Raw genomic sequence first — 15,237 nt, forward strand, 5'->3', positions numbered from 1 at the left:
ATTATCCCCATAAGAAATAATGGAAATCAAATTAATCCGTGCAAGACACCCAAAAGTATTGAAAAAAATTTTTTACCACATGAAATATTAATTTTAATACACACAAACTGAAGAAGACATGTACAGTTACATGACACTTACCTTTATTGAAGATCTGGTGATGATTGATGGGATGGGAGGAGGGGAGAGTGTGGATGGTGCTAGTGTTTGGAAGGGGAATCCCCTTCCATTAGGACTTGAGGTGTCAAGTCCTTTTCCGGGGTTACTTCCCTTCTTCTTTTAATGCCACTAGGACCAGCTTGAGAGTCACTGGACCTCTGTCGCACAACATGTCTGTCCACAGAGGCCTGTACCTCCCATTCCTTTATGACATTCCTAAAGTGTTTCACAACATTGTCAGTGTCACAATTAAACACTTGTTCAGATTTCAATTCTTCACTGTCTATGTACTCCTTGAATTCCTGCACATATTTTTCAGCCGATTTTTGGTCCGAACTGGCAGCCTCATCATGCCTTATCACACTATGTATGCCACTACGATTCTTAAATCTCTCAAACCAACCTTTGCTGGCCTTAAATTCACTCACATCTGGAGTTTACCTGGAGTTTACCTGGAGAGAGTTCCGGGGGTCAACGCCCCCGCTGCCCGGTCTGTGACCAGGCCTCCTGGTGGATCAGAGCCTGATCAACCAGGCTGTTACTGCTGGCTGCACGCAAACCAACGTACGAGCCACAGCCCGGCTGGTCAGGAACCGACTTTAGGTGCTTGTCCAGTGCCAGCTTGAAGACTGCCAAGGGTCTGTTGGTAATCACCACTAGTTGCAGGCATTTTTCTAATTAAATCGTCCTGCAACTTCCTAGCCTTTTCACATATGATCGCTTGAGAGATGCTATCTCCTGCTATCTGTTTTTCGTTTATCCACACCAATAACAGTCTCTCAACATCTTCTATCACTTGCGATCTCAGTTTCGAAAACATAGTTGCACCTTTGGCAAGAACAGCTTCCTTGATTGCCGTTTTCTTGGCCACAATAGTAGCGATGGTTGATTGGGGTTTTGTGCACAACCTGGCCAGCTCGGAGACACGCACTCCACTTTCATACTTAGCAATAATCTCTTTCTTCATATCCATAGTAATTCTCACCCTTTTTGCGGTAGAGTTGGCACTAGAAGCTTTCTTGGGGCCCATGGTGACTTATTTTGCAGGTGCAATCACTAAAAATGCTGTGATAATATGAAATGTTCTGATTGTATGTTTGGATGGGACCGCGGTGGCTGACTGGCTTGTAAACACTGGCCGCAAGTGGACATGTCTCGAACGGAACGAATCGTGTTGGTTGAGTTTTTTAGCGCTAGTCGAGGCAAAATTTTTGCGTTAAAATGTATCACTAGTTGGATTTAACATTAGACGATGCCATCGTTGGTTAAGGGTCCACTGTATTGTTTATAATTGTTGCTTTCACACACAAACGATATAAAATGTTCTTTATTACTATTTTTCTATATTTTATATACACATTTGCAGTCACAGGGAATGTTTCTAGAAGTTCTGCAGCCTGTGGAAGTCTTTGAAACATGGTGTCATGCACAGTGGTGTTTTACACTCCTCACACATAAAATGAGTGTCTCTGCGTTGTTGTGGGCGTTTTTTTGTATGTGCATAGACATAACACCTCTTCCAAGCCTTTTTCTTGAAAGCAGTAGCAGGCAGTTTTACTAGGAAGTGATCACCATGCTTCAGACGAGAAGGTAGTTGTTGATAATTTAGTGGGCAGTCTATTGCAGGTGTTGTTCCTTGGTACTTGAATACTGTTTGTCTGATGACAGACAAACAGAATTCGCCATATGATGGTTTGTTTCTGGTCCTCATCTTATATATATTATAAGCATTGAGCATGGAAATGTCCAGAAGATGGAAAAAGTTTTATGTACCACTTATAACTCCTGTGAACACAATCAGCAAACCCAATCTGCATGTCACATTTGTCCACTGAGTGCATATTGAGGGTGTAATCAATTACAGCTACAGGTTTTAGAATGGGTTCATTGCTATCTCTATGCTGCCTGCCAGTGTTTGTCATTTCGTTAGGGTGAACTGATGACAACAGTGTGACATCTTGTTTGTCATGCCACCGAAATGCAATGATGTCATTGGCAGCAAACACCTGCACCTCACCTCTACGAGTGCCAGCGTCAAACCTGGGCATATGTTTACGATTTGCACGCACTGTGCCACACACATCTGTCATGTTCACTCGCAAAAAATCACTGAGTGAGGGGCTTGTGTACCAGTTATCAGTATATAATATATGCCCCTTACCAAGGTATGGTTCTATCATTGTTCTAACCACATCACCAGAGATGCCCAATAACTTCCTGGTATTTTGCAATGTATAACTTCCAGCATACACAATAATGTCCAATACCAGACCACTGTAACAATCACAAAGCACAAACAACTTTATACCAAAGCATTTCATCTTGCTTGGTATGTACTGCTTTAAAGAGAGTCTTCCTTTGAACAAAATCAAAGACTCGTCAATTACAAGCTTCCTGAAGGGATTAAAATACATATTGAATTTCTCTTTCAGATACACAAACACATTCCTATTCTTATATAACCTGTCGTTTCTGTCAGGTCTGGTTTTGTCTGAGAAGTGAAGCATACATAATAGTAGCACAAATCGATTCACTTCCATTATATCACTGAAACCTGGGGTTGCAATCAGGCGGTCTGTTGACCAGTATGATTTCACACTGTGCTTATACACATGTGGCATAAGCATTATTGTGGCAAAGAAAAGATACTTCTCAGCCACAGTTGTCTCCTTCCACCTGTGTAGCCGTGTTTCCTTGGTGTACTCGTAGTATCTGTTGCTTTCCCTGACAATAATTTCCATCAGGGGTTCGTCAAAAAATAACTCGAAACATTCCAGTTCAGTAGCATTGTTCCCCAGTGTACAACATGGCCATATCCCACTTTGGCTTTCATCAAACTGGTGGGGATTTGGAACAAAATTGACAGCTTCCTGCCAATCCCAGGTGCGATCTGCTGGTGGGTACTGGACAATGACAGGTGGTTGTGGTTGTGGTTGTGGAGGTTGTGGTTGTGGAGGCTGGTGTGGTGGGTGGGTGGGGGATATCTTTGAAGGTGCTACCTTCAAAGGTATCCCCCACCCACCCACCCAGCGGCGTGGGTGGCATCGTGGGGGGCAGCATGGCCCACTGCTGGTGCCTCACCGCTGGCACCACCACTACCACCACCATGCACATTTTCCATCCCAGTTGCAACACTATCATCGTCATTTTCACTGTCTGTTCCTGTTGTACAGCCACGGGATGTACTCCGAGATGCACTCCTTCCCCTTGGAATAGCATATGGCACACTACCAGAGTGCATATATCGTCATATATACTGACGCTTCACTGGAGAATATTGCACTTCACTATCACTACTGGAACTGGTTTCAAGAGCTTGTAGTTCATATTCACTATCACTATCATCTCCAATGCTCACATCTGAGTCTGGGATTTGGGAAAATAGGAGTTTCCTCTTTGATTCTTGTACAACTGAACGTGAACAAGACGGCCCAGCAGCAGAGGTGGAAGGCTGAGGGTCATCTGGGTTTTCCTCACTGTTACCGATATTATGGTCATTAGTTTCGGTCAAAACCTCACCAAAACCTTGAAACTCATCTTCACTGGCACTTCCATCTGTATTAGAACTGTCACTGGGGAACAAAAGTGTCCCAATTTGCCGAGGAGTGAGGAGCTTCTTACTGTGAGGCATGGTGAACAAGGTCTACTAAAATGGCGTTCCCACAATGTGCCACTGGGTCCCAGATTTTTTTCTGCCGCGCACACTGACCCCACACACCCATTCTCTCACATCTAGGCCTACCAGCCTTTCCCCGCGAGATTTGAAGGCACTAAAATTTATGCTTACTAGTACGTCAAGGACCCTGGTGCGTAAGCCGTACTAGTACGGCCGAAACCCTGAAAGGGTTAAGATTGAGTTTATTGGTGGTCATCCAGGTATATATCTTTATGAGTTCCTCATTGAGAGTATTATTGAGAAAATTTTGGATTTGAGTGGGAGATGGCAAAAGTTGCGTCATCTGCAATTGGAACAGGTTTAAATAATCAAGATGCACTGGGGAGATCATTGAAGTATATGAGGAAAAGCAGAGGGTCGAGAACACTACCCTGAGGCACTCCTATGTTCATAGGTTGAGTTGATGAGGTTATGCCCTTGACAGAGATGTATTGGTGTCTGCTGTTAAGGTAGGACTTTTGGTATGCAAGAGCACCTCTGATACAGGTCCGCCATCACAAATCCGGCAATCAGTTATTCAGTTCCTTCAGTTATTCGGCACTAATTTTGGCTAGCATAATTTCAAATTTCCAGGGTCGCCACACCAACCTGCTGGTACTGTTTGGTGGCGCTACTTGCTGCATAAGTCATTCCAATTTCTTTTTCTCCATTTATTGTTTTAACCTGCTTACTTTTAGCTCTAGCCATGGTTGCAATGAATAAAAGGAATGCTTCTCATTATGTAAAGTCAACAGTACATTAGCCATTAAAGATAAGGTGGCTTTGAAGACACTGTCGGTTGCCATGAGCTCAGTCTCGTGATGCAGGGGAATATGCTTTATTATTACGCTAATATCAACACTACAGCTTATTTGCCTATCACAATTGATCTAATATGACATAAGAAACAATATAAATAACATAAAACATGTTAAATACTCCAGAATGAATAATATTTGGCATAACACCAAGCAGTTCGACAGAGTTATGAAGAGAATATGGTAAACAAATACCATTCACCTATCCTTGTCTTGGGGGCTTATATTAGAGAAAACGGAGTATAGCACAGGGCTAACTATGATATACACTCGTACTCCACCATAAACATGAAACAAAAAAGTTATTTTCTCTCTATAGATTATCACACATAGCAGCATATGTGTAGAGAACATAGGATAACCCCAAAAAAGTCAACATGGCTTATTTTTAGTACCTGGCTTGGGTTAGCCATATATGATTTTTGGTAAATATTCGATTCCCAGCCAGGGTAGAAACATTAGGCGTGTTTCTTTACGCCTGTTGTCTATGTTTACCCATCAGTAAATGGGTACCTGGGTGTTAGTCAACTAGTGTGGGTGTTATCCTGAGACACTGACCTAATTTTCTTGAAATACTCAGCATAACAAGTGCCTTTCTATACAGTAGTATGTCACTGATGTCAGCTAGGCCTGTATATCTTGTACATGTGCGTGTAGTAAATAAAGATATTATTATTATTATTATTATTATTATTATTATTATTATTATTATTATTATTATTATTATTATTATTATTATTATATTATTATTATTATTATTTTCTCAGTTGTTTGTTGGGTTATCTTATTCAAACTTGGGCAATGTATGATGGAAAGATACTTCTTCACGTACACCAAAAATGAAAGAAATCGGACCATAAATAGCGGAGTTCACTTCTCAGCCATTAGCGGCCGCTTTGCGGTATATTTTTGTATGGTTGTTATGGTTATATTCTCATTTTTTCGGTCTCATTTGATAGAATGAAAGATATATTACAGAAATAGATATGATTTTGATTGCTTTCATGACGAAAAGTACCTTGAAATTGCGCTCACAGTAGTGAAAATGTTCTATTCTTTAGCGAAGCTCAAGAGTAAACAAATGACGTCACCGTCCAATACCTGTCCACCTACCAGTCTAAATTCCAGTACGGAGTCAAGAATGGATTGACATTATTTATACAATTATTACAATAATGCAGTCGTCTGCATAACAGTAAATCTTCTATTTTTTTTTGTGAATAAAAATTCCAAATGGTGAGCAAGAGTAATATAAGAGGGGCCTGTAGCCATGACTAATGAACATAGAATATGTTATTTTAGTGCCAGGAATGTCTGCATTGTTTATTCTGGACCCTATTTTGAAATTGGCATCTGTTGAAATTTGTGTGAAATCAGCCAAATTGCCAATTTCTGACCACTTTATTGGGTAGTTGAAATAAGTGAATGGGCAGTTTCTTGTACTCAGTTGGCAGACTAGAAGTAAATAAGTTTATTCAGGTATACACAAATACAGTTGCATAGATTTTCATACATAGCAGTGTATGTATAGAGAACGTAGGATAATCCAGAAAAGTCAGACAAAGTGACTAATTTCCAGTACCTGGCTTGGGCTTGCCATGTATGATTTTTGGTAAATATTTTTTTTTCTTGGTTTGTTGGGCTATCTCATTGAAACTTGGGCAATGTATGATGGAAAGATACTTCTTAACGTACAACAAAAATAAAAAAGACGGACGATAAATAAGGGAGTTCACTTCTCAGCCATTAGCCGCCTCTTTGCAGTATATTTTCGTATGGTTTTTATGGTTGTATTCTCATTTTTTGGACTCATTTGATAGAATGGAAGATATATTACAGAAAAAGACATGATTTTGATTGCTTTCATGACGAAAAGTACTTTGAAACTGAGCTCAAAGTAGAGGAAATGTTTGATTTTTGCCGATGTTCAATGAACTATGTAAGTCAAGATGGTTAATTTTATTAAGTGTATTCTAACCTAACCACTCTGTAATTCGGCAAACTCGGTAATCTGGCACACTACAGGTCCCAGTGATGCCGGATTTGTGATGGAGGACCTGTACCATAATGTTCTAGTGTAAGATGCAGGATGTTGTGGTCTACTGTCAACTGTAGAATTTGACAGCTTGTTTTTAACACATTCTCTCACCATTAATGGGTGTTGTTTCAGTTCAAAAGTTTTCTAGTATTCCTTAGCCACCTCCTCACAAGACTTTTTTTTGGCAGTCATTTTTTTAATTTGCTTATTTGTAATTTACATTTTTATAGGATTATGTAATGTAATCCAACTGAACCTAACTTAAATAAAGAAATAGTACTGCATATATAAGTTTGCAAAAGGTGTTTTGAAATTGGCATCGAGAATCTCTTAAGAAAATTAGTGAACAGTAGTAAATTGAAGATAGGTTGGTATTTTAGAATGAGCAAAGTAATATTATGAAGGGGCTGAGGGAAACCAAGTAGCTTAAGTTGAGGTTTCTTAGGGTAAATAATAATGCCAAGGCATAATAGAGGCTCTCTTTGCATTGCAACCCACTATTGTATATACACAATCTCACTGTACTGTTTGCAAAGACATTAAATAAATAAATAAATAAATAAATAAATAAATAAATAAATAAAATAAATTGATGTGCACTTTGAAAGTCATGAGAGGTTTCACCCTGCCATGATGGAAAATAGCTGATTAGTTTATTTTTTAACACACTGACTGTCTCCCACCAAGGTAAGGTGCCCTGACAGAGAAGAAACACTTTAACCATCACTCACTCCTTCACCATCTTGCTGGAGGCATGCTGATACTACAGCTGAGATGCCCTTCCAAACTGCAATATCTGTACCTCTCCTTCAGAGTGCAGGCACCGTACTTCGCACCTCCAGGACTCTGAGTCCGGATAACTGGCTTCCCTGAATGCCTTCATAAATGTCACCTTGCTCACACTCCAACACCTCATCAAATCACAAAAATCACTTGCCTCTACTCCTGTCTAACATGCTCGCATTTGCCTATTAGATGTCCAAGCCCCTCACATACAAAGCTTCCTTTAAAATTGCTCACATCCAGTGTCCAGAATATCTTGCTGCCAATTTTGTCAAGGCTGGGAACCAAAGCAATCATAGTGCTTGAGGGAGAGAACACAGTGCTTGGGGGAGAGAACACAGCTTTGTAGTACCCACAGTCAGTGGCCAGGTTTCAAACACCTTTTATTGTACAGCAATAAAGGATGGAACAGACTGCCTGCACATGTCAAAGCCAGTCATATCATGAACCAGTTCAAGAAGAGAGCCAAAAGGTGTCTGATGAATGTAGCTACAGAAAGGGAGGGGAATGATTTTTTATTTATTTTAGCTAACACATGTGTAATTTTACCTTATTCCTAATAATGACCCTCGTATTGTAGATAGTCTTTATAGTATGATAATAAAATGTTATCTCCTTTACAGAATAATAATGAGATATTATCACCTTTATATTATAATAATAAGGTAAAAGGACCCCAATGGAAATAAATCACTCTGTCTGACTTTTTTGGGTTATCCTATGTACTTTACACGTATGCTGCTATGTATGATAATCTATGTAACTGTATTTGTGTATACCTGAATAAACTTATTTACCTCTGTCCCTCCAACCTTTCCTATGACTACCCCTACCCTTCATTCCTTCCAAGTCATCCTATTTTGCTCCATCCTCTCTAAATGTTCAAACCACTTCATTAACCCATCCTCAGGCTTCCTGCATAATTTCTTAGCAACTCCACACCTAATCTCCAAACTACAAATTCTCTGCATAATATTCACACCACACATTGCCCTCAAACACGGCATCTCCACATCTTCCAGCCCCCTTACTGCAACATTCAAAACCCATACTTCACACCCTTATGAGAGTGTTGATACTACTATTTGCATGTATTACTCTTTTTGCTTCCATGGATAACATTCTTTTTTTCTACAGATGCCTCAGTACACTACCTACCATTTTTCCCTGTATGTACAATATACAGTACAGTGGACCCCCGGTTATCGGCCAGTTCAGTTATTGGCCAACTTGGTTATCGGCCGGTTTCTTGGCACCCGGTTATTGGCCATTAATTCAGTTATTGGCCATTTGGGAGGCACCCATCCGCCGGCTGGGGCCTCTTGCGAGTCAGTTTGGCTTTGTCTCTGGGCAAGTGAGGAAGCTTCTGCTCATTCATCCAAACATTTTGCTGTAATCCATTGTTTTTTGTGGTTATTGATCAAGTACAACTGCAAAATAAGCAACCATGGGCCCAAAGAAACACTTTACATAGTAATATATGAAAACATGCAATGTTTATATGCGATGTATACAGTGGACCCTCAACTAACGCTATTAATCCATTCCTTAGAGCTCATCGTTAGTCAAAATTATCGTTAGTCAAGTTAATTTTCCCCATAAGAAATAATGGAAATCAAATTAATCCGTGTAGGACACCCCAAAGTATGAAAAAAAAATTGTTTTTACCACATGAAATATTAATTTTAATACACACAAACTGAAGAAGATATGCACAGTTACATGACACTTACCTTTATTGAAGATCTGGTGATGATTGATGGGATGGGAGGAGTGTTGATGGTCTTAGTGTTTAGAAGGGGAATCCCCTTCCATTAGGACTTGAGGTGGCAAGTCCTTTTCTGGGGTTACTTCCCTTCCCTTTAAATCTCTCAAACCAACCTTTGCTGGCCTTAAATTCACTCACATCACCACTAGTTGCTGGCATTTTTTTAATTAAATCGTCATGCAACTTCCTAGCCTTTTCACATATGATCGCTTGAGAGATGCTATCTCCTGCTATCTGTTTTTCGTTTATCCACACCAATAACAGTCTCTCAACATCTTCTATCACTTGCGATCTCTGTTTTGAAAACATATTTGCACCTTTTGCAAGAACAGCTTCCTTTATTCCCGTTTTCTTGGCCACAATAGTAGCGATGGTTGGTTGGGGTTTTGTGTACAATCTGGCCAGCTCTGGGACACGCACTCCACTTTCATACTTAGCAATGATCTCTTTCTTCATATCTATAGTAATTCTCACCCTTTTTGCTGTAGGGTTGGCACTAGAAGGTTTCTTGGGGCCCATGGTGACTTATTTTGCAGGTGCAATCACTAAAAAGGCTGTAATAATATGAAATGTTCCGGTTGTATGCTTGGAAGCGACCACGGTGGCTGGCTGGCTTGTAAACACCGGCCAGAAGTGGACGCGTCTCAGATGGAACGAATAGTGTTGGTCGAGTTTTTTAGCGCTAGTCGAGGCAAAAATTTTGCGTTAAAATGTATCGCTAGTCAGATTTATCGTTAATCGATGCCATCGTTGGTCGAGGGTTCACTGTATTTAATAATAATCACTGGTACATCTATTATATCTTCTTCAAAATTATGTAAGAAACATGTTACATAGCATATAAACATGCAATGTTTATTATATGCGATGTATATTTAATAATCACTCTGCCACATTAAATGTCTTATTTTATGTTAATATAGACATTTTCATTAATCCATCTATGATATTTTCTTCAAAATTATGTAAGAAACACATTACATAGCATATAAACATGCAATGTTTATTATATGCGATGCATATTAATAATCACTCTTTGGCACATTAAATATCTTATTTTACGTTAATACAGACATTTTCATTAATCCATCTTTGATATTTTCTTCAAAATTATATAAGAAACACGTTACATATCATGTAGCATATAAACATGCAGTGTTTATATGTTATCGAGTGGAGAGTGGGATGGAGAGTAAACATTACGTTTTCTCTGATGCAGCGTTAGAGAAAATTGTGAATCTGGCGACTGGTGCAGTAACAGCCCTTCATATGCATTTGTTTACAATTCTTGGCATGAATTATTCATTACTTCTCCCTTTGTTTATGATGTCATCTAAAGGTAGTTGTTAGAAACAATTAAACTCAGTGAACATGGTAATAATATGGCTGTGTAGTGTAGCCCGGGGTAGCTACATAGATGTACTGTACCCACATCTACCGCTACCTACACTGACTTCCTACAAATAAATACTACTCACCTCTTGCCCTATATTAAGACTACAAATATTTTAAGGTTAGTAATGAATGTACTGTAGCAGTAAATGACAGATTAAAGAGGTGTGTGCAATGTGGACTAGGGTGCAAGCTTTTGTAGAGATATACCACCCTGACCAAGCTGAAACAAGTCATATCTGCAACATGTTCAGCTACAAAACCCTGTCCCACTTCAGGGAAATCTTAGAGAGATGCCAGAAACAGACCTCTATGGACAGATTTGTTGTGAGACAGGGGTCCAGTGACTCTCAAGCTGGTCCTAGTAGCATTAAAGGACAAAGAAGGGAAGTAACCCCAGAGAAGGCTTTGATACCTAAAGTCTTTATGGAGGGGGATTTCCCTTCCAAACACTAACTCCTCCCTCTTTCCTCTTCCCTATCTTCCAGAAGCTATCATTAGTCTTCAATAAAGGTATGTAAAACTTACATAATTGTTAAAAAAATTATTTTTTTGTGAATATTTTTGTCTGGAATGGATTAATTGTATTTCCATTAATTCTTATGGGAAATATTAATTCAGTTTTCGGCCATTTTGGTTATCGGCCGACCTTCTGGAATGGATTATGGCCGATAACCGAGGGTCCACTGTACAAGTATTTTCTTTTGTAATTTGCTATGCCCAAAATGTTGTTGTTCTTGTGCTACTCCATTAATTAACATAAAATATATTATATTAAGCCATCCATTAGCTGACTTACGAGTGGTAATAGTAGTAATATAAAATTCATTCTCCTTATTTCATTAAGTTTTATAGCCTCTTATGATCCAGGCCCCTCGAAACTGCAGAAGAAAATGCTTGCAGACTGACCCAGAATCCTCAGTTGACGCTGCCATATCCCGAGTGCTGTGATACCAAGAAGGATGCTGTAGTAGAGTGCCCTTATTGTGATGTAAGTTGTGTATAATATTTTGCTACAAAAATATTTGTTTTTATTATTTTTTAATTAACACATTGGCTGTTTCCCACCAAGGTAGGGTGGCCCGAAAAAGAAAAACTGTCATCATCATTCACTCCATCACTGTCTTGCCAGAGGTGCACTTACACTATAGTGTAAAACTGCAGCATTAACACCTCTCCTTCAGAGTGCAGACACTGTACTTCCCATCTCCAGGAGGCAAGTTCAGCCTGCCAGTATCCCTGAATCCTTTCATAAATGTTACCTTGCTCACACTCCAACAGCATGTAAAGTCTTAAAAACCATATGTCTCCATTTACTCCTATCTAACACGCTCACACGTGCTTGCTGGAAGTCCAAGCCCCTCTCACACAAAACCACCTTTACCCCCTCCCTCCAGCCTTTCTTAGGCCAACCTCTACCTTGCCTTCCCTCCACTACAGATTTATGCACTCTCGAAGTCATTCTATTTCGTTCCATTCTCTCTACATGTCTGAACCACCTCAACAACCCCTCCTCAGCTCTCTGGATAATAGTTTTTACTCTACACAAATTCATTCAGTCTATCATATACCTATCATTACTGCCATTACTTTAGTCACATATCATTATACCAGTCTTACACAGCTTCAGATTTCAGTTCATATTGTATTTGCTCTCTTGGTATATTCACTTGCCACTCATTAAAATTTTTAAAATATATTACCTAAAATATATTACATAATGGAAGCAAAGAGGGGAATGTATGAGAGTATAGTTATACCAATGCTATTATGTGGTTGTGAATCATGAGTGGTGAAAGTTGCTACAAGGAGAAGGCTGGAGTTAGTCTGAGGGCAATGTGCAGTGTGAATATAATGCAGAGAATCCGTGTTTGGAAATTAGGAGGAAGTGCGGGGCTACTAAAAGTATTACCCAGAGGGCTGAGGAGGAGTTGTAGAGGTGGTTTGTGCATTTTGAGAGGATGGAACAAAACAGAATGACTTGGAGAGCATATAAATCTGTAGAGGAGGGAAGACAGGGTGGAGGTTGGAGGGAGGAGGTAAAGAAGGTTTTGTGTATGAGGGGCTTGGGCTTTCAGCAGGTGTGCCTGTGTGTTAGATAGGAGTGATTAGAGACAAGTGGTTTTTATGACTTGACGTGCTGTTGGAGTGTGAGCAGGGTAACTTGAAGGGATTCACGGAAAACGGCAAGCTGGACTGGAGTCCTGGATGTAGGAAGTACAGTGCATTCTGAAGGAGGGGTGTTGATGATGTAGTTTTTTAACTGTAGTGTAGGCACACCTCTGCCAAGACAGTGATACCATGAAGGATGATGATGAAAGTGTTTCTTCTTCTTTAGGGTCACATTTCCTCTGTTTATTGGTTACATTTCCAGGCTTTACAGATGAATTCCATTTTGATTTTTATTCACATAAAGAATTTTTATTCACACCAAAAAATAGAAGATTTACTGTTATGCAATATTGTAATAATTGTATAAATAATATCAGCACATTCGTGAATGCACATTAGACCCACCAGCTGACTTATATTAGATGCATGACATCATTTGTTTACTCTTGAACATCAGCAAAAATCAAACATTTCTGCTACTTTGAGCTCACTTTCAAGTAATTTTCAGTACAAAAACCAATCAGTAATATTGAAGGATGTTGAAGGATCAGTTATGGAAGGAGAAGAGGGAATATAAATGCGTAAATTCAAGGATTATGTGGATTAAAATAAGGGTTGGATGCGAAAAATGGGTCATAATAAGAGTGTATGCACCTGGAGAAGAGAGGAGTGTAGAGGAGAGAGAGAGATTTTGGAAGATGTTAAGTGAATGTATAGGAACCTTTGAACCAAGTGAGAGAGTAACTGTGGTAAGGGACCTAAATGCTAAAGTAGGAGAAACATTTAGAGAGGGTGTGGTAGGTAAGTTTGGGGTGCCAGGTATAAATGATAATGGGAGCCCTTTGATTGAACTTTGTATAGAAAGGGGTTTAGTTATAGGTAATACATATTTTAAGAAAAAGAGGATAAACGAGTATACAAGATATGATGTAGGGCGTAATGACAGTAGTTTGTTGGACTATGTATTGGTAGATAAAAGACTGTTGAGTAGACTTCAGGATGTACATATTTATAGAGGGCCACAGATATAGCAGATCACTTTTTAGTTGTAGCTACAGTGAGAATAAAAGGTAGATGGGATACAAGAAAAAATGCAAGCATCAAGTAAGAGAGAGGTGAAGGTTTAAAAACTAAAAGAGGAGGCAGTTAGGGTAAGATATAAATTAAAAGATAGATGGGCTAGTGAGAGTATAGGCAATGGGGTGGGTCAAAGATGTATGGGGTAGGTTTAAAAATGTAGTGTTAGAGTGTTCAACAGAAGTTTGTGGTTACAGGAAATTGGGTGCGGGAGGGAAGAGGAGCAATTGGTGGAATGATGATGTAGTAAGGAAGAAAAAGTTAGCATATGAGAGATTTTTACAAAGTAGAAGTGATGCAAGGAGGGAAGAGTATATGGAGAGAAAAATAGAGGTTAAGAGAGTGGTGAAGCAATGTAAAAAGAAAGCAAATGAGAGAGTGGGTGAGATGTTATCAACAAATTTTGTTGAAAATAAGAAAAAATTTTGGAGTGAAATTAACAAGTTGAGGAAGCATAGGGAACAAATGGGTTTGTCAGTTAAAAGTAGGAGAGGAAAGTTATTAAATGGAGAGTTAGAGGTATCGGGAAGATGGAGGGAATATTTTGAAGAATTGTTAAATGTTGATGAAGATAGGGAAGCTGTGATTTCGTGTATAGGGCAAGGAGGAATAACATCTTGTAAGAGTGAGGAAGAACCAATTGTGAGTGTGGGGGAAGTTCATGAGGCAGTGGGTAGAATAAAAGGGGGTAAGGAAACTGGGATTGATGGGATAAAGATAAAAATGTTAAAAGAAGGTGGGGATGTAATTTTGTAGTGGTTGGTGCTGTTATTTAGTAAATGTATGGAAGAGGGTAAGGTACCTAGGGATTGGCAGAGAGCATGCATAGTTCCTTTGTATAAAGGCAAAAGGGACAAAAGAGAGTGCAAAAATTATAGGGGGATAAGTCTGTTGAGTATACCTGGTAAAGTGTATGGTAGAGTTATTATTGAAAGAATTAAGAGTATGACAGAGAGTAGGATAGCAGATGAACAAAGAGGCTATAGGAAAGGTTGGGGGAGTGTAGACCAAGTGTTTACAGTGAAACATGTAGGTGAATAGTATTTAGATAAGGCTAAAGAGGTTTTTGCGGCATTTATGGATTTGGAAAAGGCGTATGACAGGGTGGATAGGGGGGGGGGCAATGTGGCAGATGTTTCAGGTGTATGGTATAGGAGGTAGATTACAGAAAGCAGTGAAGAGTTTTTACAAGGATAGTGAGGCTCAGGTTAGAGTATGTAGGAAAGAGGGAGATCATTTCCCAGTAAAAGTGGGCCTTAGACAGGGATGTGTGATGTCACCGTGGTTGTTCAATATATTTATAGACGGGGTTGTAAGAGAAGTGAATGTGAGGGTCTTGGCAAAAGGTGTGGAGTTAAAAGATAAAGAATCAAACTTGCCCCATACATCTTTTACCCCATTGCCTATACTCTCACTAGCCCATCTGCCCTCCAAC

The 15,237-nt window shown here is 39.4% G+C and overlaps 1 protein-coding gene across 9 annotated transcripts in view; it reads left to right on the plus strand.

The window, feature by feature from the left end:
* Positions 1–15,237, plus strand: part of Smyd5 (SET and MYND domain containing, class 5) — a 182,264-nt gene that overhangs the window by 67,182 nt on the left and 99,845 nt on the right. For all 9 annotated transcript variants that reach the window (XR_008407784.2, XM_053783534.2, XM_053783614.2 and 6 more), the window contains one exon: positions 11,484–11,604. Coding sequence is in view for 8 of the 9 variants with exons in the window: in XM_053783534.2 (XP_053639509.1) it covers positions 11,484–11,604 (121 nt within the window). In the remaining variant the exon portion in view is untranslated. The remainder of the gene's footprint in view (positions 1–11,483; positions 11,605–15,237) is intronic.

Source organism: Cherax quadricarinatus, chromosome 2 (genome assembly GCF_038502225.1).
Source record: "Cherax quadricarinatus isolate ZL_2023a chromosome 2, ASM3850222v1, whole genome shotgun sequence".
Classification (NCBI taxonomy): Eukaryota; Metazoa; Arthropoda; class Malacostraca; order Decapoda; family Parastacidae; genus Cherax; species Cherax quadricarinatus.